This window comes from Hippocampus bargibanti, linkage group LG15 (genome assembly GCF_051943395.1).
Source record: "Hippocampus bargibanti isolate YZ-2025 linkage group LG15, ASM5194339v1, whole genome shotgun sequence".
Taxonomy (NCBI): Eukaryota; Metazoa; Chordata; class Actinopteri; order Syngnathiformes; family Syngnathidae; genus Hippocampus; species Hippocampus bargibanti.
Window position 1 is genome coordinate 7,046,282 of NC_142748.1, and position 22,414 is coordinate 7,068,695.

At 43.3% G+C, this 22,414-nt stretch overlaps 5 protein-coding genes across 10 annotated transcripts; 1 reads left to right on the forward strand and 4 right to left on the reverse strand.

The window, feature by feature from the left end:
• Positions 1-182: 182 nt before the first annotated feature.
• prph2a (peripherin 2a (retinal degeneration, slow)) lies at positions 183-4,483 on the reverse strand. The gene is made up of 3 exons (XM_089016232.1): positions 3,386-4,483; positions 1,623-1,869; positions 183-994 (listed from the first exon to the last, which is right to left on the reverse strand). Exons 1-3 carry the CDS (start codon positions 3,964-3,966, stop codon positions 785-787), a joined length of 1,038 nt encoding a protein of 345 aa, XP_088872358.1. The 5' UTR covers positions 3,967-4,483; the 3' UTR covers positions 183-784.
• A 137-nt stretch (positions 4,484-4,620) lies between these two features.
• Positions 4,621-5,776, reverse strand: tbcc (tubulin folding cofactor C). Its single transcript, XM_089016235.1, has one exon. It carries the CDS (start codon positions 5,747-5,749, stop codon positions 4,724-4,726), a length of 1,026 nt encoding a protein of 341 aa, XP_088872361.1. The 5' UTR covers positions 5,750-5,776; the 3' UTR covers positions 4,621-4,723.
• Positions 5,288-14,205, forward strand: bicral (BICRA like chromatin remodeling complex associated protein). Of its 5 annotated transcripts, none has more exons than XR_016117724.1 (11): positions 5,288-5,420; positions 6,416-6,977; positions 8,957-9,002; positions 9,121-9,169; positions 9,284-9,352; positions 9,510-10,640; positions 10,985-11,061; positions 11,230-11,375; positions 11,453-11,547; positions 11,636-11,809; positions 11,881-12,017. XR_016117724.1 is itself a non-coding variant. In XM_089016223.1 (11 exons), exons 3-11 carry the CDS (start codon positions 8,962-8,964, stop codon positions 12,249-12,251), a joined length of 2,082 nt encoding a protein of 693 aa, XP_088872349.1. In that variant the 5' UTR covers positions 5,288-5,420; positions 6,416-6,977; positions 7,341-8,961; the 3' UTR covers positions 12,252-14,205. The 5 variants fall into 5 exon arrangements, 4 of the variants coding, with proteins under 4 accessions (XP_088872349.1, XP_088872348.1, XP_088872350.1 ...); XM_089016223.1 differs by having other exon boundaries at positions 7,341-9,002; positions 11,707-11,809; positions 11,881-14,205; XM_089016222.1 differs by having other exon boundaries at positions 11,707-11,809; positions 11,881-14,205.
• Positions 12,099-16,469, reverse strand: LOC148887396 (uncharacterized). Of its 2 annotated transcripts, none has more exons than XM_089016234.1 (5): positions 16,309-16,469; positions 15,257-16,036; positions 14,922-15,020; positions 14,708-14,824; positions 12,099-12,239 (listed from the first exon to the last, which is right to left on the reverse strand). In XM_089016234.1, the coding sequence occupies exons 1-5, from the start codon at positions 16,316-16,318 to the stop codon at positions 12,229-12,231; spliced, it is 1,017 nt and encodes a 338-aa protein (XP_088872360.1). In that variant the 5' UTR covers positions 16,319-16,469; the 3' UTR covers positions 12,099-12,228. The 2 variants fall into 2 exon arrangements, with proteins under 2 accessions (XP_088872360.1, XP_088872359.1); XM_089016233.1 differs by lacking the exon at positions 12,099-12,239 and adding an exon at positions 14,478-14,634.
• A 901-nt stretch (positions 16,470-17,370) lies between these two features.
• LOC148887397 (guanine nucleotide-binding protein subunit alpha-13-like) lies at positions 17,371-22,385 on the reverse strand. The gene is made up of 5 exons (XM_089016165.1): positions 21,935-22,385; positions 20,454-20,680; positions 19,185-19,235; positions 18,495-18,695; positions 17,371-18,328 (listed from the first exon to the last, which is right to left on the reverse strand). Exons 1-5 carry the CDS (start codon positions 22,215-22,217, stop codon positions 17,957-17,959), a joined length of 1,134 nt encoding a protein of 377 aa, XP_088872291.1. The 5' UTR covers positions 22,218-22,385; the 3' UTR covers positions 17,371-17,956.
• Between the last annotated feature and the right edge of the window lie 29 nt (positions 22,386-22,414).

The window sequence follows — 22,414 nt, forward strand, 5'->3', positions numbered from 1 at the left end:
CACACGATTGTTAGATCAGAGCATGTGAAAAGTCATCCCATGTCCGTGCATGTGAAAGTAGTAAAGAGCATAATTGCCTTGATCCGGTTGTCGACTTAATCGGGAGCCTTGTTGGCCCCTCCTTGTGTGTTCGGGCATCCTTGACTCAAAGTCAAAAAGACGACAAGATGACCATGTTTTCTCACACAAACGCTTTGTGATTTTATTAGTTTTCCCCTAAACACACAGCCCATATACACACATTTACATGGATTTTGATACAGTGTATATATTAACAGATTACATCGTATTTATATATGTTTATAGTAATTAAAAAAAGAGAAGTGTTGCCGTTTCTACACTATGTACAAAGACCGCCACACCGTTTATTAATTATACAGAGACCAAATGAAAGTGTGACAGGAGACGTGAAGGACTTTTGTGGGGTAGGGGCAAAATATTTAGCTGCCAAATTAATTTGTGATATAACTCTGAACAACAACAACGCATTTTTTTATCTCTTCAATTGGATTGCGAATCTGGGGTTGCTGCGACAGGGGGGTTGCATAGTAACCACCATCCCCATCCAAATGTCTGTCGGATCTCATGAGGAGGTATATGTAATATTGGGGACTGTCTCGGAGAACTACGCCTTTGTATATACTACACATTTACAGTCGATTTCCTGCAATAAGCCAATTTAAAAAAAAAAAAAACAATGATCCTCTTCCAAGTCCTTTTTCTTTCATTTGGGCGTGGTGGCGGTGTGAGTTTTGGCATAGTGTGAGGGGAGTCAATCGGTCACTCAGCTCACAGTGGCTACGCCGCCCTCTTCGCCCCCTTCCTCTACTTTACCGCCTTTACCCATGGCCTTCATTTTCGTCATGATGTCGGTGAACGTCTCCTTGACGGTTTTTTCGAGGAGCCAGCCTTCGCTCTCGCTTTCCGGGTCTTCGGGGTTGGCCAGAGTGGACAGCGAGCTGTCGACATATTGCAGGCCCGCTGTCACGGCGATCTGTCACGTGGTGGGGAAAATGTAGTTGGAGTGAACAGCCAAATTGCATGTGGTCATTTTTCCATTTTTCCATAGATTCCGTTCCATTTTTTGTCAAATATAGTCCAATATAAATTTACTTCCAATCCAAATAGGCTTTTTATAGGTAATGATAGAGGTGTACTTATAACCTTTTTGCAATGCTGTGCAGATAGTGAAGGGAAGGATGAGTTATTTTTAGGTTGTTTAGGGAAGGTGGGGCCCGTCAAGTGCAAATGAGGAAAAGGAAGTGAGCGATGGGAACACCAACTATGTCAAATGTTACTCACCTAGTACCATGCGATGACAACAATGAAGTCCTGGCATCATACTTTTCTCAAACAATTCATACAATCTGCATTTTTTATGAATATTGAGTGTATGTTTTTAACCAAGAATGTCAAATAATTTGACTTTTGACAAAGTGTATAGATTGGAAATTTAGAGGAAGTAGAAAGTCACCTTTGTGTCTAGTGACTCAAGTGGACCCCTCAAGTGGCTCAGACTTTTGACACCACTGCTTATATAGTACTGAGAGGAGTTTATAGTATTTTCTTTGCCACAGTGGTCGTTTGATTCTGTTTAAGCTGTCATTGTTACGTTTCCTGACCTCTAACAGGGTGACCAGCAGCACCAGGGCGCCGATGGTGGTCATCATGCCGCCGTAGTAGGAGAGAAGAGCGTCACGGCAGCCGCTCTTCCACACGTTGAGGTCCTCGGTATAGTGGTCGTAGCTGTAATGCGCAGAGTTGTTGGTCATCTGCTGCTGGATGCACGGCCGAGGCGAGCTCGGGTTACAACAGCTGAAGGGTACACCGTCCATCAGGTACTGGCCGTCCACGTTGCTCCCGATGCGACTAGGAATCAAATAGGACATTTTTATTTGTGTAAAAAGCGTACCGTGTTGTTAGCGCGATAATATAATTGCTTCAGTCAGTTTTCATTTTACGCTTAAAATATCAAGAAACCTCCAAAAACATGAACATTTTACAAAGACAACCAAGTTTGGTTCATAATGTTGTAGTTTACAAAGTAGAAGAAACAAAAATATGCATCAAAGTTTCAAGAAATGTGTTTTTAAAAGTAGTGAGGTGAGCGAGCATTTTTTTGCGGTGTGTACTCTATTAAAAATATAAATAAAATGAAATAAAATACAAACTGCAAGACACATACGTAAAATCAAATAAAATTGTTATTTTTGATCAGGTTTTTTTATGTCTTTTTAAAAATATAATTTCAATTTGAATGAAATTAAAATAATGTAAGACCTTTTATGTGATCTGTAATTAAAAAAATATTACATACAAATAAGCATGTTTCAATTATGTTTACTGTTTGCATTAAAAATGTAATGTATGCAAATAACAAAAATATTGGATAAATTACCTGCTTATTTTAATGTAATTAGATATTTGAAAATATTTTCCTCAATGTTTATAGTTTAAGCTATGAACTGAAAAGTCATGGCATTATTTATTATCAATGCTAATCACTTCTAAACCGCAACAATTGAGCACAATCGATCCTGGGAACATCCTTCATTAACCTTGAAAAAGAGTTCAGTGTCAACATGCCCTCTCAAAGTCCCGGCGGAACTTTTCCGCAGACACTTGACTGACATTTGTGGGTCAGTCGGAAACAATTAATCCAAACTCAAAGCGAGTAAACCTCTTTGAGTACACAGGAAATGCAACATTGAGGTCAGTGTGCAGAACTGCGACATTTTGAGAGCCGTAAAACGGATCCACCAAGATCTTAAAACATCAAATCAACAATATTTCACATTGACTTGTCAGAAACAGCAACTTTTGGTTCTTCTCGATCTAAACTGGAGAGCTGTAAAAAAGCACATTAGCTTTCCCCCGAGTGCATCGGGGCTGATTGGACAGGACACTGATGCTTCAAGTGCTAATCCCAGCGATTTACAAGTCATGGTGGGAAGACGTAAAAGAACTCACACAACATTAGGTACACACCTGCGATAGCTAAATTCAATATTTTGCACATCTCCAGACAATTTCGGGTCATTTACCCCAAATCAAAAATAGCTCTTGTTCCGCCTTATACCAGCAGATCTACTTAATATTATGTCAAGGGTAAACAAATTGCCCCTTGTGCTGTTTTGATCCCACTTATCGCTTTCTGCACTTAATCGCTACCCCTCCCCTGAGCACCCTGCTCAATGTGCCTAGTAACCCACACCTATTTTGTCATTTGCATCGCCATTTTTGTCCTGCTAATCCTCAAACGGGTATGGAAGAAAACATATTATAGCCTGACCTACCCTCACCCCAAATCCACTTATCCCGAACTTGACTTTTTGAAGGCCGAGTTATGAAAATACACCACAAATGACATGAAAATTCTACTTACTCTTTAACCTCTTTAGCGCTGAAGTCCAGGTAGCGGTTGCTGACCCACTGGATCTCGAACCAATCCCGGTAGTTGTTGTTGCCGCAGCAGCGGAACTCGATCTGCATCAGGTCCAGCGTCCGCTTCATGTAGCAGCGTCCCGGCGTGTCCGTGTCCTTGTAGTAGCGCATGCCGTTGCGTAGCCCCTCGGCCAGCGTGAATTGCAGCGGGATTCGCATGATGAAGCAGAGCAGCGCCGTGATCACCAGTAGAACGTTGAAGACCACGCAGCCCATCAGAAAAGTCTTGAGCATGGGTTTCCACTTGATAAACTTGGTGGGATCCAAAGAGTCGTAGCAGACCTTGCCGCCGAAGGCGTTGATGCCGCACGCCAGGAGCCCCATCAAGATGAGAAGATTGGGAAGGAAATGGCTCTCGTTGTTGTCCATCAGCTCCGAGCGCTTCCGCAGCTCGATTTTAAAGAAGAGGCCCATGCTGAAGACCAGCACGCCGGCCATGACGGCAAACCAGAACAGGAACCACACGCTCTGGGCGAGCTTTACTCGCTTTTTCAAATCAAACTTGACCTTCATCAAAGCCATTGTTCAACCAGATGTGGCCAGTTACATCCAACGAGAACTTCTGGTGGGCTTGTTTTTTTTTTTAATAACCCAAACCCGGTTTGATCGTCAGCAATCCTCTTTGATGCATCAGTAATCCATCACAGACCATTCTCGCCGTCCACACGTTGAACCCAAGAATGTTATTCATTCAAAGCCACCGCCATTGCTCCCAGAAAACTTTGATGCGTTCACTTTGCTTGGATTTCAACCGCAGGCTCCTCATGACTAAAGTCGCCAAGTTGCCGTACGTCATGCTAAGCTCCCCGTAAGAAGCCTGATCCAATTTGTGAGAAAAAAAATCCCCCCACACAAGATGAGCCCGATTTGAAGGCTCAGTCCCCAGGGGCCTTAATTGGTTTGAGTGATCACGTGGTCGCCTTGGTTACCCTCATGACAGAACCTCTAAAGACGAGCAGTGTGAACGCCACCTCTTATTTTATTTTTTACTTCAAGATGGCTGCCTTTACAGCAGCTCCTGTATTTAATTTTTGCTGCTGTGAAATGAACATTTTTCCACTGTGAGACAAATAAAGGCTAATCTAATCTATTCCAGTAGCCATTCACTGTTTCGGGTCTGAAAATTCAAGACTCAGAGGCCCCAATTGAACCCCCATAGTAATTCAGGTTACACTCTTTACACATTCAATGTTTATTAAATAATCACAAGTGTTATCACAGGAGTGTACTTCTTTCAATGCATTCTATCATATTATAATTCCAAGGCACAGAGGGGATCCTAAGAGTCCCATGTGGTCTTCCGGTCTGCTTCAGGTATCACAGTCCAGTTAGGCGACGGCGTCCCCGCAGCGAGCCAGTTAAAATCATCCACCAGCTCCCAGTTGTTCTTTTCTGCGTCCAGGCCGGCCGTGCGGAAGTCCTCGTCCAGGTTAGGGTAAGACCACGAGTAAGGCGCAAAGCTAACGCCGTGACAGTCCTCGACAATGGCACGGCTTGTGACGTGCAGGTAGATAAATGTATCTTTTGTGTTGTGGGTTCGCAGTTGCTGGCACGCCACAGCCAGGGTGCTGTTTTCACAGTGGTCCACAAACACAGAGGTGGAGACGGGCCCGCACAGGATCTCGCAGCGGTCGATGTGCTTCAGGTGCAGTGTGCTTGGGGCGCCGTGAAGACGCACCTTGCAATTAGACAGGTAGGACAAAAGCACATCTTTTTTCTGGATCTCCTCCGCTGTCTTCACGAGGACAGTGTCGCTTATGTTTGAGAAGCCGCAATGTGCACTAGCAAAGTTTCCATCTACTTCTGCAGTGTTGTGATTTGCAGGTGCAGGGACGACAGTGTCCTCCACTGTTGCTGATGATGCTTTGGTGCGAACCCGGAAGCCGAATTTCTTCTTGGGCATGACTTGCTCCCTCGTCTCGTTAAGACACGTCTGCAGCTTCTGGAGAGCCACTTGGGCTTTCCGCTGATCATAGGTAGTCAAAAATGCCATGCTGTCGTTGAGAAACTTTTGCAATTGTACGGTTTTGCTCGTAGCTTCCTCCAGTTTCTGAGCCACCCCTTTTTCGTCCGCGCCCAAACATCCACAAAGCAGCTCTTCCACGGCAGCACGTTCGCCGTGGAAGGTGTTGAAGAAGTAGTCGACGCTTTCCTTGGCGACCGATTGGTTCTCTTTGGCTTCTTTCCGCCGTTCCGCGTCCTCCAATCTCGCTTTGTGGCGCTTTTGTAGCCGCTCCTTCATTTTAAACGCGCCGTTATTGCTCTCCGGCTCGTCCGCCTGAAAAGTTTGGTCCGTCGGTTCCATGTTGTCGCCTTGTAATGACGTAACGTGTCTTCTTCCTCGTTATTGAATGCCGTCTTGCGCCCTCTGGCAGAATTGACGGTACTACAACGTCAACAGCACAATAATATTTTCAGCATAACTTTATCGTTTTTTTGGTCATGTTCATAACTAACAATCAGTGGAAGTCTATTTTTTTCCACGCGCATAATCAGTAGGTAAACGTACCTTTAACCGTTGTAAGTGGAGTAGAAAAGCAAAGGCAGTGTCTTCCTATTTCTTTTTCAGCAACAACACACTGACTTGTTTCTTTTTTTAACGTGACTTTAAAGTTTGATGTTTAACGTGACGTGTGCTCTTTGACCAGGACAACATGGGTCTGAGGCTCTTGCCAAATACAAAACCCTATACTATACAGTATCTATTTTTAGCAATAATAAATAAGAATACATATTTAGGAAATTTCCTAAGTATTAACTCCCTCATAGATGTCAAAATATTTGAAGCTATTAGACTGCGGGCCACAACTACCATACTGCACGAATCAATAAAATAACCAGGATTTCTTTTTTATTCGGTTTTACGTTTTGCTGGCCTCTGGAAAAAGAGTGACCAGTTCCAATACACGTTAGACAATATTGTCGAACATGCATTATAGTTTTATTAATTCACTTTTTTGCTTATCCTCAGAACTGTCATAGCTGGTCTCGATCGTTATTGGCTGTGGTGGAAGTTAACTAAACCGATGATCAGCAAGTCATGGCGATCTACTCAATTTGAGGTACAGTAATTGAGATGTTGTTGACAATCCCGATTGAATCCCAACATTTTGACAGCAAAAGAAATGATGATAAAATGCGTCGGTAAAACTTTTGGTCCTGTGTATGAAAGATGAGCGCCACTCCCAGGTAACTTGTGCCACACCTTTATATACAGTCCCTTGTCACGGATGACGTCATGCTTCACAGGCCCGCCCTCTACTACTGGACAAAGTCCACTAATTGCAGTGCACATCTTGGTGTTTTAATTCAGTGAATATTATTTTTTTTTTTTTTTTACCCAATTCCACCCACTTCAATATGTCAACGTTTATCATAGCATTAGCAAGGTTCTGGTGGGTAGGGGAGGGGGGCCGATGGTGCTGCTATGCCCTCCTTGAACTTGTTCTTCCAGCGGCGCGTGCGCTAGCCCCCAAAGCCCGTGCAGATATGGCGAGGAAACCCCGTTGACAAGGCACTGCTTTTTCATGACGGTGAGTTCCCCCTTTGAGTGTATTATCATTTTGGGATAAAAATTGCAAGGGAAAAAACACGGCCTCCTTCCCTCTTCCTCCTTTGGGGAGGGTTAGGGAGACAACTTTGAAAATGGAGCCGAGGCAGCACAGTGTGGGGAGACAGGAGCGAGGCGAAATAACACTAGTGGTGGGAGAGGGAGAAGGAGGAGGAGGAGAAGGAGGGGGCGAGCGAATTAAAAGTTGGCCAAATGGAGATATTGGGTTTCAAGTGGTGTAGAGAAGGGAGTAAAGAAAAAGGCTTTGCCTCTACGACTCTTTATGTTATGCTAATCTGGATAAATATTTATAGATTCGTTTTTCTGCTTAACTCCGCGTTCAAAGGGGGATGACGTCGGCAGGCTAGCTAACCGAAAAAAATCGACCATTTGGCCCTGTAAAATGTCTCCGGGGCGATCGAAGCAGACAGGGACGAGGACCGGGTTCGAGTGAGAGAGCACACCCGCCTGGCACAGCTCTGACTCCCGGGGAAATCTGACGCTTTACGCCGCTGCGGATGAGTGGGAAAGCCTTGCCCAAAACGCGTCAAGGCAACCACGTCGACTGCTACCCCGAGCGCGATTATGTCGATTCTGGGCTATATTTGGAAATAAAAGCTTACAGGCTGCACATTTAGCTGAGTTTGTCGGCTCATTTTTTGTGGAGTTTTGTTTACAATGCGCCCGAACAAAATGGCGTACGAGCTATGGTGGACTTGAAGGGCAATTCATGGCATTGAAGCTGGATTGGAGTCATTTTGCATACTATGTCCCAACCAGCGATATATTTAATTTATTGCATTACCCCTTTCTTAAAATACTATTTTTGTGAATATAATATCACACTTGCTTCTTGAACTACGACGCCATTTCTCGCTATTGTTTCTTTAGCCACGACGCCCTTCAGGACCCATTCTTCGATTTCACGTTAGCTTTTAGTTTTTTAATCGACCCTACAAATATACTAGTACCTTTTACAAATAATATGAGGTTGTAAACTAAATGTTTTTGTACTTGATCTTCGTTGTGATATGAGAAAGAACAATGGCATCCCAACAATATTTCTAACAGAATTAAAAGCCACTTTGCCCAACAGTGGCAATTAAATGCTTGATTTTGGGTTGTTGTTTAGCTTTGCATGCATTTTTTTTGCACCAAAAACAGCTCTAAGAAAATATTTTTGCTCTGTTGTTGACCCGAGTGGTTTCAAAGATGGAGTCGGAGCAAGGCGCAGCTCAAAACAACAGTGTGGCTTTACTAGCAGCCATTTTGTCACTTTGGCTGTCCAGTGTAGACAGTGTCACTTAAGCCAAACATTACTCACTGCACAGAAAGAAAGCATTACATTTTACCACAGGAAAAAAATCTCTGTTGCTCCTGCAAACATCCACCGGTAACCCTAAAAAGTCTTTTTGCCCCTTTTGTTCTTTGCAAAACAATACATGTGGCTATAATAAAGCCAATCATCAATCATGTCTGCCGTTGAGGGTTATTTAGAACACTGTATGGTTACTTCTGCACTAATTCATGTCTGAAGGAAGGTCACACTGTTCACATATAGTGATACTTTGCTCGCATCTTTTTAGCTCTCCTATACTATGTCTGATTTGAACTTAACATCACTGTCAATTCACCGCGACCCCTGCAGACATTCACTGACTGGAAATGCAGTGTTAGATGACTGGACACGTGGTTTGACAGTAATCATTGAGTAAGGCAAAATAATTAATTCACACATGCATGTTGGGCAAAACCATGAGTATCCCTGAACCACCATACAGACTGAAATGGACTATGTCCAAACTAACATATATAATACTACTTTCACTGTGATGACAAAGCTGAGAAGTATTGCATTTTAAAGATAGTATTGAAACAGTGTGTACTTATTGAAGCGATCAGGCATTTTATGACAAAGTGAGCCAATGTGACAGTTAACCTTCATTGTCCTTTTATCTTTAGGTGTCATGGATGATGAGGATGATCGCCATCTTCTTGATATTTTAGGGTAAAATCAAAACTTTCAACATTGTATTTGACAATGGGCGCAACCGGGCATAAATGCAACATTTTTGGTACATTATTGTCAACGATCGTTGACCATGATGAATTTACTTTGTTTTCAGAGATGTGGATGCGTTGAATGACTATCTACACGGCAACAACAACAAATCGGTGAGTGGGTCTTTGAAAAGAAAAAAAAAAAAGATTTCTAGTCACATGTTTGGCGCGTTTATGTGACATAAAAACTCTTAAGGTTTGCGTTAGCGTGTTTTCTCCCTCCTGCAGATTGAAGAGGACGATGTAGCCAATGCCGCATATGGTTCAGATGCCTCGTTCTTCACTGGTGATGACGCTGTGAGTACGCACGTTATTGTTCAATGGAAATTCAAGAAAATTCTAATGATAAATGACCCACAGTCCAAAAAGTTCACCGCAAGAGCACCACTAAAAATAAGTTTAAAAAATCCCAGTTTTAACATTCTTCCTAAATTATCTCAATGCATCGTCTTAGGCAAATGTCGGACTCAAAGATGGCTCCTCCACAATGGCCGAGTTTGGGGGGGATCCTGCTCGAGACGGCCTCCAGCTCTCCAGCGGCCTGTCTTTTATCGAGGACAACATGGTGGCCGGCAGCCCACCCGGAGGTGGCGTGGACCTCGGCGAAGAGCAGCCCTTTGATATCCTCCAAAAATCTCTGCTGGAAGCTGACATTACCGAGCAGACGCTGGCGCAGGAAGCCTTGCTGGACACGCAGCCCGCGCCCACCCTCGTGCAGCCCCCCTTGTCCTTGCCGTCCCAGTTGGTCTCTGGGGGCTACGGAGGGGGTGCAGTCACCACGACGGCGACGACGACGTTACCGGCCGGACATTTCCTTCAGGGCGTTTCTTCGTTGCCTAACGGTTCCACGCAGCACATCCAAGTGCTCGGCTCCTTCGGAGCGGGAAGCGGAGTCATGACTTTCGGTGGTCTGGAAAGAAGTCCTCAGATTGTCCTGAGACCAGCGGGCCCCATCACCGCTACCGGTTCTCCAGCTCCAGGTGGACAGGTGTATGCTACGACGCAGGGCCATCTTGGTCAAGTGGGCTTCAAGAACATTCCCTTGCAGAACGTCATCATTCAGAGAGGTCCGGGAGGAACCCAGACACTTGTGAGGCCGATCCAGCCTAAACTGCATCAGGGTGGAGCTCCGACTGTCATCAGCTTGCAAACCGCTCCCTCCCCATTGGGAAATACGGTGAAAAGCGCTCCGCAGTTCACCGCCAACGGCTCCTTGGTGGTGGATCAGCAGCAGACCCATACCAACGCACAAGCGGGACAGTACTTGCTGCCCGCTTCTTTGGCCGTTCACAACGGCCCACCCACAGACTCCGCTGCAAATATCACTGCCCACAATGCAGTGCAGATTGTTGCCGGGCAAAAAATGACAGCGCCGGCGGGCGGGCAACTCATTTTGAAGCAGGCGAGTGGCGCCGCGACACAAACATGGAAGGGCGCCACACCGACTGCGGGCCGCCTGGCGCTGGTTAGTCAGGGGCAGGTATCCGGTAGCCCCGTGCAACGCCTACTTGTGACCCAAACGGCTAACTGCACGTCACTGTCCCCTTTACCGAACACAGCGACGCCGGCACAAGAACACAGACAGGTGAGAGCAATGCTGGAATGTTGCTTCAGTGGCCGTGTTTGGAATCAATGATATGATATTGTCGCCTGGCCATTTTATTATGCTATTGAAGTGTTTGAGTAAAAACGGTCCCTCGATGAATCCACCATTCATCTTGAAAAGGGAGCTAGTGATATAACACTGTAAATGTCATGATGCATCACACATAAGAACACACAAATATTTATTTTTTTGTTTTCCAGGATATTGTTTGATTGATAACTACCTTGTATAGTGCACTACATAAAAATACAGATGAATCGGGATCCATTCCGAACATAGCCAGAATTTTTCTGAATCTGATCAATGACTTCCTGATTTCCCAGAATGCTTCTGGAGCTGCCGTCAAACAAGTGCAGCTCAGCGCACAAAAAAGGCCCGCGCCGTTGACCAAAGGAGCAATGTGAGTTCAGTATTGATACAGTAAGACAAAGTCACAGTAATGGCGTCAATTCTTCACAGCTCACACAATCAAGAATTCCTTTCACACTTTCATCACAAAATTAAAATGAAAAAAACACCAGAATGAGTTATCATAAACGTAAAAGTTTTCTAATATTTTTCTCGAAAGGATTTTACAGCAGTTAAGGGAACATCACGAGAGGGTGGACAGGCCAGACCGACGGCACTTTACATCATTTAGTGATGCGCTGCAACGGCTCCTGCCCTTCCACGTGTTCCAAGGCACGCCGCCCAGCATTGAGGAGTTTTCGCTGGGTAGCTTGACTATTTCTTCTTACCCCTTTTGTTTGTTTTGAAGCCGCCATTTTAATTGTTCTACTCTGTATTGACAGTGGATGAGGAGTTTGAGTCAGTTGCAACGCACGTGTTAATGAGGACCCAGGCCATGATCAATAAGTACCGACGGCTACTTTTGGCGGAATCTGAGGTATTAGACAGTAGCATTTCCAGATGTTTTTGCCCTTATTTTGTGTTTTTTTTTTTCCTCCAAAACAAATGCATGTTTTTGGTTGCAGAAGATTTATTTAAGTTTGCCTGAAATCATTTCTGCCGCCATATTTGACAAGTCATCTTTCCTCGCGGGCAGCATTGCAGTCCTTCGTCAGAGATGGTAATGATCGACAGGACCTTCAACCAAGAGGAACGCGGCTGCCTGACGCAGGACAAGCGCATGCTACTCGTGGATCCAGGTAAAAATCGTTAACCCCCCAATCATATTTTGAATCCATTCACGATCTCATTGTCTTTTCTGTTCTCCCAGACGCTTTTTTGGAGGACTTTTGTTGCGGAATGAAATCCAAACATTTGCAAGATCCCGTGCCCTCTCCGTCGCCACCGCCTGACACAGACTCTGATGAGGAGGCAATCAGGACAGACTCCCAGCCTGGGTTGTACGACCCAGGGGGAGGCGGCGGTGATCGATTTCAAGCTTCATCTGTGGCGAACAAGAGCGTCCTAAAACTGAAGCGAGCCCCGCAGCAGCAGCAGCAGCGGCACTTGGGTCAGGAAGGTAACCACTCATCTCTTTCAGCACCTGCAGGGGGTCAAACGCACCTCCAGGCGGCCTCGCCTCCACACTTGGACACAGACTCTGCTCTGGAGGCAGCTGTCAACAGCATCCTGGAATGTTAACAAACCACATAGTTTGGTTGGTAGTTGATTTGTGTTGTTTGTTCTGCTCTTTATGTAGCACTATTGTATTATTTTGGCAGGTACGGGGGGTCCTTGGTTTATGACGTAAGTGCAATTTGTCGGAATATGTTGTGAAGTTGACACTAATTAATTAGTGAAGTTGGAATTATTATAAGTACAAATAACCCATTCGGAAGCTCAAAATAACAAACACTCCAACGGCGATAACTGAGTGTGCCTTATTGTGCTGTATGATGCCCTATTCATGTGCTGAAAGGTAAATTAATTAAATTTGCGCTGTCCGTCACCACGGAATGTCATTACAGTCAATTAAAAACAATTATAGGCCATTAAAAACAAAAGAAAAATAGGAAGTGCGTTGGCGCCGTCTGGTGGTGACATGTAGTATTACAGCTCCGCACAAATGCCTTCTTTTACCCACCATTCAGAACCTCAAAAAATGTCACGATTACACTCAGTATCTGCGTAAAAAACACTTTCAGATTATAAATATAAATCCAATGGACCGTAAATGCAGCACTATCAAAACGTGCCTTATTGTGTCGCGTGATGCAGTGTTCTTATGCCACTATGCAAACTTATTCACAACGCGGAATTTACATGCTCAAAAGTGTCATAAGCACAAAACATGTTTGTATGAAAAGACTTAGGCCATAGTTATCAAACAATTCAACAAACTGTTAATACAGCGGCGACTGAGCGTGCCTTCTCATGCCAGAACAAAAAAAAACATTGTTTTTGTGATTGGCCAAGGATCAAAAAACGAGGACCCCCCTATACTCTGAAGACAGGCACTTCTAATCACCCATGATGCTGTGGGAATGTGTGCAATTTAAAGATATCTAATTCTCGGTTCGCTGTGGCAACCCCGTGCCTCCTCGGCTTTTATTACAAAACGGTTTACATGAAGATTCCGAAATTCCCTTGACGAATTGCACTAAAAGCCGTTTACACCGGATTGCACACAAGCATCCCGTTAAGGCGCTATGCCATACACGCTCACTTTTAGTTGGCATTTTCTTTGCCCCCCCCCCCCCCCCTGCCCCATACCACTAGTTTTTTTTGTACCTTAAAGGTACGCGAGATCCCCCACACATCAAACTCGCCTATCATTTGACGGTGTTTGGGGATATTAATCCTCAGATTGAGGAAGTTACTAGTGTTTTTTTTTCATCTGTTTTTATTTACTTTGGTTTTAAACTGGAGGATTTGTTGATTGTACGCTATGTCTTGTCTGCTTTTTTTTTCTTTGTTCTCAACAGCACAACCAAAAACGAAGCATTTGTTATTGATGTCACACGGGATTTGTTCCATTGTGAAAATCAAGCTTGAATGATTCATTCAGACTGATAAAATTCAATCCATTTCAATCCAATATTTAAACCTGCGAGTGGGACTCAAACGCAAACTGAAAGCCTTTTTTGTAAAACGACCATTAATGGCGGTTAGTACGTTTCTTCTGACGCTCAGGATGCAAATTTCAAAGTTTGCATGTTCTCTCTTGGCATATTCTGGCTTCCTCGCGCATTTCAAATTCACGCAGTTTGGGTTCATTGACTACTCTAAATTGTGTGAATCGCCCACCCCTCGCTCCAAAGTCATCCCCAACCATAATTAGGACAGGCGCTACAGAAAATGGATGGACTGTCTGTCATCTTCTAGTCGTTGCTGTGGATTAAACAATTTTTTAAATCTTGTTTATCAAGCAAAAAAAGTCCCGCTATGCCATTATGTCATCAATACACAGGCCCGTGCTTTCTATCCGTATTGTCACACTTGATCCTGTATAGTTTGTTTTGTATAAAGAAAAAATATTTATCATTTTTGTATGGAATAGGAAAAAAATTTAAAAAACAATCAGAGAAAATGGCAATTATTTTCTATTATGTTGGTGTCAGTTCTTTGTTTTGTTGCCCATTGCAGCAACAATAAATTCATTTTCAATACAAACACGGTAGCGAGTCTCCATTGGTATTCTGGTATTGCGAATTTGATCCGGGTGGGAAGAACTATTCAGGGTGGGGGCTTTGAATATCTACACCATTGACAGATCTGAAATAGAAAATATACTATCTAAATACTGTGCCTGTTTAATTTTAATCCTCTTATAAAGACAGCACATGTGATGCATGAGCATACGACTGAACAGCGACGCCTTGTGGAGGCTTAAGGTATTACATCAAATGGGTGTGATGTGAATACAGTACTGTATAATGATCGACTGATGTAATGTGGCAATTATCAATAATTAGCAAGAAGGGGCAACAAAAAATATTAAGTCACTTTTTTCCAGAAGGTTTTTGTTATTTTTATTTCTGCATATATTTCTGGTCTTAGTGGTACTTCCTCCAGCACTCATGCTCTAAAAAAACAAAAACAAAAAAAAATAAAAACTAATTGAAAATGCCATAAAGACATGATATGTGTGTGCTTACTTAGACGAGGGTAAGACCAGACATAGCTGACCACACAATATCCGGCCAGCAGCATGCCAATGCCACCGACGCCCCCTTTCCTCACGTCAATATATTTTCTGTAGTACCATAGCCAACCTAGATGGGGACGCATATTAGAGCTTTTTAAACAGACTCAAAACATATAGAATACCCAATAATGTGTCTGTTGAGAGTATATTGATAGTTTCTTCACCTCTCTGCATTATTTCCACCGCATGTCCCGGGCGGCGAGGAACCCTGCAGGACACCCACTCGGGAAGCTCCCTCAACGTCACCTGACCCAGGCTTCGTCCTGCAGGGGAAAATGAGACGCTGTCCACCAGGATGTGGTATGCTTTTTGACTCAAATGCTACAAGAGGATGTAAAATGCATTGAAAAATATATATAGCCTTTATATCAATTATGCTTTTGTTGTTAATTTTATAAATGCAACATCTATATCTTCAAGCATTATACTGTACTTGATTTTTATTTTATTTTATATTCCTTAATTATCAGAAATGTGCACAGTACATTCAAATACTGACCTGAGAAGTTGTCTTTCCTCCTTTCTATTGTCGCTAATGTATCTTCGGGGTTGGAAAGGTAACCTGTTAACATTGAAGGGGGTTGTGTCTCTTGAAAAACATCTTTAGATGTTCTGAGATTAGGCAGAATAGGCTGAATTGGGGTTGCATTGGATCCATACAAATCATCATTTTGCAAATGTAGAGATTCTTTTGATTGTACAGTATTTAGATTTAAATATGGAGTGGTGTTTGTTTGAGTGGTTTCGTTGTGGAAGACAGGTCTGCTGGTCTTGGCCCGACCCAATGCGCTGCCAACATGCTGAATCGTAATCTTAGGCATGTCCTTGGTTTTGTCCATTGTTTCCTTTCGTGGGGATTTGGTTTGTTTCTTTTTGGAGGCACTTTGGAGTTTTGGGGACTCTTCAGGCAAGTTGTTTTTAAATTTGGACTTTGTTCTTGTGGCTATTACAGGAACAGTTTCCAGACTTTGTGGAGCTGAATCCACTCCTGGAGAAATTTGGCTGGACTTCGCCGCATCGATTGAGGTATGGATGCTCTTTTTCCTTGGTTTCGACTGTGTGGATGTTTGTCCATTTTTCCCAGGTTCCTCTGGTAATGCCTTCTCACTGATCGTCGTTGTCTTCTTCCTCCCTTTTATTTTAGACAAGTCAGCTTCTTGTCGTCCGGATGGTGGGGACTCAAGATGCTCATGGTGGAGATGAGGGGACTTGGCTGCTTTGCAATAAGGTAGGTGGCTCTTTAACCTCTTGTAGGACTTGCCACAGAATGGACACACCTCTGCAGTTGGGGGTGATAAATGGAATGGAATTTTTAGAGGTCACGTTAATAGTTTGACATACTGCTGCCATGCATTCAAATACAATCCTGCAATCGTGCATCCAGAAACTAGTCATGGCATTTTGCTTTTTTTTTTTCATAAATAGCATTCAAAAATGGAATAAAATTTTTTTTCTAACTATTCAATATGACCACGTGAATGAAAACATTTTATTTTCCATCCGTCTTAGAACCGTTAGACGAGTAATCGCAGTTGTTTATTTTTGACTTACCCAAGCTCATTTCGCACGCACCAGCTTAAAAAAACAAAAACAAACGTATTAGATTTTCTGAGCACGAATTAAAGGATAATTTAGAAATTATAAATCGCAATCACTGAGCGTTGACAAGTAGCCGAATAGCTTTCACCGTCATGTTGTTGCACGCAAGTTGCAGAAGGACCCGAGTTACTTTTGGATGGCCACTTAGAAGCCTGAACAGAAATGACTAAATGTGTTTTTTTTTTTCAAGCAAGTGCACGCGCATACATTTATTTTAAAAAAACATGTCTTTTATTGATAAAGTTAGAGTGGCATAAATTGACAGGGTAATTATTTTTTTAAACAAAATATGGCCGAAGAATCACCAAAAAAAAACTTCATTGGAAAATGCACTGATTTGGAACAAAAATGTTTCTACAACAATTTACATACAAGAAGATAAACCTAAGTGTTATTTACAGTATGAACATATTTGATTATGGACAAACAATATTTGGGGTTTAATGGCGATGGAGGACAAATGGGAAGTTCAAAGAAATGTGTGGTACTGTATTTAGCAAAGAAAGGAAAATAAGCCTGTATGTAGATTATTGACTGCTTTTTAAAAAAACAACCTTGAGAGAAGTGTAGTCTTGTGTCAGTTATTAGGCGAAACTATACCACATTAGTCAGAAAGTTCTAAGGTACAAAGTTGTAAGAATTATCAAATTTTGATTGGTTTATTACCTTCATTGTAGAGTATCATTTGGGATGCAGTGTTTCCCTGTAAGTACTGCGTGAGTGCCGTGGAACTACATTGAAATAAGGGAAGGAGCTTTCGTGTATTTTCTTGTGGCAGCAAATGGCAATTGAAAACCTTTGCTTTTTGCCAAATTTTTATCACATTTGTTTGACGTGCTGTGAGATTTTTGCAATGTAAATGATGTGCTCTGACTCAAAGAGATTAGGTAACGGTGGAATTTAGTTTTTTTTTCCCCAGTCTTTGAACCAAGACATGTATTTACATTGGCGAAAATGACCTATCACGTCAAACTAATGTAACAAAAAATGGTTTATGACGCATCTTCTGCCATCTAGTGGAAGAGCATTTAATTGCTTGTCACTGGCAATATATTGATGAACAAAGACATTCATTGTACTGTATTACATACACAATTTGTGAAATTGGATCATTTCCTCCAGCACATCTGATGATCACAAAGCACACGGGCTGCAAATCACTGCTGGCACAAATGCAGATTTTTAAATGATAACGTGGTCTCTTAAGGCGTCGTAGGGTCATACAGTTTTTTTTCTGTAGTTGTTCCACTTGTGACCAGGAAGATTTTGGGAGAAACAGGGAATAAGTAGGAGTGTCTGCTGTTTACCTATTCACGAAGCAGCAGCAGGGGTGTGGAACAGTGCAATAACCGACTTTAGTTACTTGCATGAATTCAGTGCTTGGACAAACAAAAAAAAAGGATGACGCAACATGGATGAAACCATTGAGTGTTCTTTTGATTCCATCACGTGAAACGTTCTAATGTAGCATGGAGCTAAAGTACGTCTCGTCAGCATCGTGTCAAGCGGGCCCCGCATCGAAAACTACTAAATCGCAACTAAGATACCGTTAAAAGCAGCTGACTCGCTACTGGATTCTAATTCTAGAGTTGCACGGCGGTCATTGGAGCATGAGCTGCTTGAGGTTGTCGTGAAGAATCGTGTCCTTTACATCCCGGAACACCAGCCGGATGTTCTCCGTGTTGATGGCGGTAGTGAAGTGATGATAGAGCAGCTTCTGGGTGGTATCGCGTCGCTTGGCCCGGAAGCACTCCACCAGGAAGTCCTTCACGTCAGGCAGGCTGTGCTCGGGCCCGCTATATTCGGGGAAGTAGTCCTTGAGAGGCACGCTTTTCACTTTCTCTTCCAGCAGGTCCATTTTGTTGAAGAAGAGGATGATGGACACGTTGGCAAACACGCGGTTGTTGACGATGGTCTCAAACATGTTGAGCGACTCACACAGCCGGTTGGTCTGACGATCCTCCATCAAAACCTACGAGGAACATTCAAGGTACTAATGATTACCTCTCCACTTTATTAAAATAGAAATAAACTCATTCACTGCCGTACAATGTGCAAAAACGTGTCCACTCCAGCACTAGGGTTTTTGTCATTGTCACTCGAAATCCAGGTTACGGAGAGAATAAAAGCCACCTCACCTGGTCGTACTCGGATGAGGAAACGAGGAAGAGGATGGAGGTGACAGAGTCGAAGCACTCAAACCAGTGCCGCCGCTCAGACCGTTGGCCGCCCACGTCCACCATCTTGAACGGGACGTTCTTCAGCTCAAAATCGTACTCGTGGATTCCCTTCGTGGGCTTTCGCGCCAGCAGAATATCCTGCTGACTCGGCAGGTAATTCTGGCAGTCACACAAACACATTGTAGGGTAAGAAAAACAATTAGATGCACACCTTTGAATAACAGATTATCATTATTATTATTTGAATAATAATAATACATTTAATTTATAAGCGCCTTTCAAAACTGAAGGTAAAAATGTCATATATAAAGTATTGTTGAATTGTTTGACCATAATTTAAACTGACAAAATACCAAAAAAAATGTTTCCTGTAGATTCCATGCGCAAAAATGGTCAAATTAATATACAATTGATGTTTAAAACAGCAACACTAATTGTTGCGGGTGTGTCGAATGCTGTGGCGGTCGCGGTGGTGAGACGCTTAATCAAATCAAATTCCCCGGCGGCGATGACGTTGTCTAGACACAAGATAAGGAACTGCGGCCTCAAAAAAGAAAAAAAAAAAGGGATCCGTGGGGGAGCTCCGTATTGATGGAAAGTAGAAATATCTCCCCAAAACAACAACAAAAAATAATAATAGCAACTTACCGGCTCGCCAAGTTTATCCAGATTATCCAAGAAATACTTGACAGACTCGCCCTGCAAGACACACACACATGAACACGTTACGGTTAAGTCACATGTGGATGATGAAACATGTCACACCAGCGCACAAAAATGGAGGCGCTGGCTTGTGTGCATATTCTCTGCAAGATTCTGCCGAAGAAGGCAATTAATGCAAGCCTGGACACGAAACCACACGGACTCACATGCATTCCTTTATCTGCATGTGTGTGTGTGTCGTGATTTTCCTTATCGCTTTTCCTGGCGTCTCTTTAGGGGTTTCTAGCATTTTGAGTTAATTTCACTCTTTAATCCCCCTCCAAAGAAAATGGTTAAAATCCCAGTGGCACACATGCACGAGTAGTTGAGACAACTCAAAATGGATGACAGGCAGGAGGTGACGTTTCAAAATTGATGACAAATCGCTCAGACGGGGACAAAAAGGGAATTAAAAAAAGGAGAAGCGAGACAATAATTACATTTGTGGTGTGTGCTGTGAAAGCAAAACTGGAACTATTGGATTTCTATGTAGTAACGAACTCAACTAGTAGGGCCTGGCTTAACAACGCCTCTTTCCTCTTGTCTTTTTTGATACATTCCACATGTTCAACTCAATTCTGCAGCCCTCCTGTACTGTGAGCGGAGTATGGATTTCAATTCCTTTTTCCATCGATGGCAACAGCGCCCTGAAAAGTAGCACTTAACACCGCCGTAATGCATTTTAAGCAGTTACTATAATGGACAGCCTATCATGTTGTCAGGTTATATGTTTATTATCATTTTACGAGGAATAGTGAACCAATAAATAATACTTAGATTATTTACATTTCCACGTGAGGTTGTGTGAGCTCGTTTGGGCGAGCCAATAACCCCCTGTACCGGTAAGCATAAAGCAGTTTAACGACAGCTCAACATTCCTGCTCTGATCACACTTGTGTCTGTGCTCCGGCGTTCACAAAACACCATTGAGAACCTGCAGCAGTAGCCTTGTGTAATTCAAATAAAATTATAAAAAGAGAGAGACAGAGAGAAAAAAAGTGAATTTTCACGTGAAAGAGACACAAGGAAGCGTTTGACATCGCAAGGTTATTAAAATCTGTGGTTATAGTAACCATCTGGGTTAAATGTCCGCATCTTATGACAAGGAGGAAGGTGTAAATAGGAAGTTGAGCAGGTCACATGACTGTCCACTCAACAGTCAGCTGCAAGGGAAAAAAAAGGTTCCATTTTATGAGTTGATGAATTTCAACTTACCAACTGGAACTCGCGACGGCGGTCGTAGGCATCCTGGATTCCCGTGTCGGCCCACAGGGCTTTAATGGCGGGCAGGTACTGCAGGAAAACGGGCGTTTCGAGCTGCCCGCGGACCATCTTGGCTGAACGCGTGTCAAACGCCATCAGCTTGTCGCCGCACTGCTGGTTGCTCGGGTCCCCCCATGGGATGTGCAGCTTCTCGCGGGCGTCCACTAACACACGTATACCTGCAGGGGAGAGGATTGGTGGGTTAATTAAATGCTCATTAACTCATTCACTGCCAGACGTGCAAAAATGTGTCACTTCCAAAGTACAATGCAATACATACATATTGGTTTATATAGCGCTTTAACAACAGCTAAACCTGGAACAAAGTGCTAACATGGAAAAAAGGGAAATGCTGCCCCCTTGTAGAAAATAAAAAAAACATTGCCAGAGGACATGGCTAGCACTTTATCGGCACCCAAGCATGAAAAAAACACAACCCGAACAAATTCGGGAATGGCGCGCTATGTCATATCATCAATTCCCGAATAAATTTGTGAATGGCGGCGAATGAGTTGTTAATTAGAATAAAAAACAAAATTTAAAAAATTCCTCGTTTTTATAGGCCGCAATAGATGTGTGGGCGTGGTTAGAAAAACGTGACGAGATGTACAAATGTCAATAATGCAATCGGCAAAAAATAATTCCATCAGTGATTCCCAATCGGCGTGCTGCGACACATTGATGTGCCGTGGTGAATTAAAAATAAGTACTCTGTAAATGATGAGACAAAGGCACTTTTGGCATTTCCCTATCATGGGCTCGCTACTACAAATTTGCTTATCAATCTATGCCAGCAACATTTACTGTCAGGTAGAACAATGAAATGACATTGTGCTACACTACAGAAAGTAACATTAACCTTATTTATATTTTTGTGTGGTGTCGTACGGGTGATTTTGTTATCATGTAAACTCTTCCTCGGCTGGAGAGGTTGGGAACGACCGGATTATAGCAAAGTACCGCTGCCAAGGTCACACGCCTCAAGCGCCATCTGGCAAATGTTATTATTTCACAATATATGTTTTTAGAAAGACTGCTTCGATTATGCATTTAGATTTCATGTCTGTTTTACTGAATAGCAAATTGACCTTAGTCTGTCTTACTTTCCATGACAAAAGTTACTATACAGGAACACCTTAGTTACTACCATTACATTTGAGTTGCTTGGTGAGCAATAATTTGCTATTTTATTTTTTGCTTTAGTCACTTAAAAGCAATTCGTTGCAAACTAAGCGACGGTATAAACCGATAATGTATGCCCAAAACAGGTTTAAACAAGCAGAAGGGGGGCTCTCGTGCAGGGTGTGTCGAGGACTGTTTATGTGCCTCTTTGGCAAACTTTTCCGGGCCATTATTAACGAACACAATTCGGGCCTCACATTCACACGTCGAAACATTTGTCATCGTTTGACTTTTATTTTGTTGCAGTTCACCTTTGATAACGTTGCTATAAATTGTTGCTCGGAAATCCTCGCGGGCTCTCTGGTCGAAGTCCTGGCCGTGGATGATCCGCATTTGTTTGAGGAACGTCGACTTGCCGCTCTCGCCCGCACCGAGTAGCAGTATCTTTACCAGGCGCTTTACGTAGGTTTTCTCCCGGGATAGCCGCCGGTCGATCTCCTTGGAGCGGCGGACTTGCTCCACCTCACTGCCGTTGAGCAGACACACGGGAAGGCAAATTTTAAGCACGGAGCGCGACGGCCGGAAATCCGCCATGTTCGCGAGAGCTTCATCGATGCTAATTTGGCTGCGTTGTGCACGGCGGCGTAAGGAGGCACGGGACCAAGCCCCTTCCCTCCATTCAGGAAGTAGACTTGTTTGGTCGGCCGTCCAACAAGTGCGCCGGACGCTGCCAGATTAGTTCGTTAAAAACCCGACATATCTTATCATCTGGTTGGTCAGACGTCCACCAA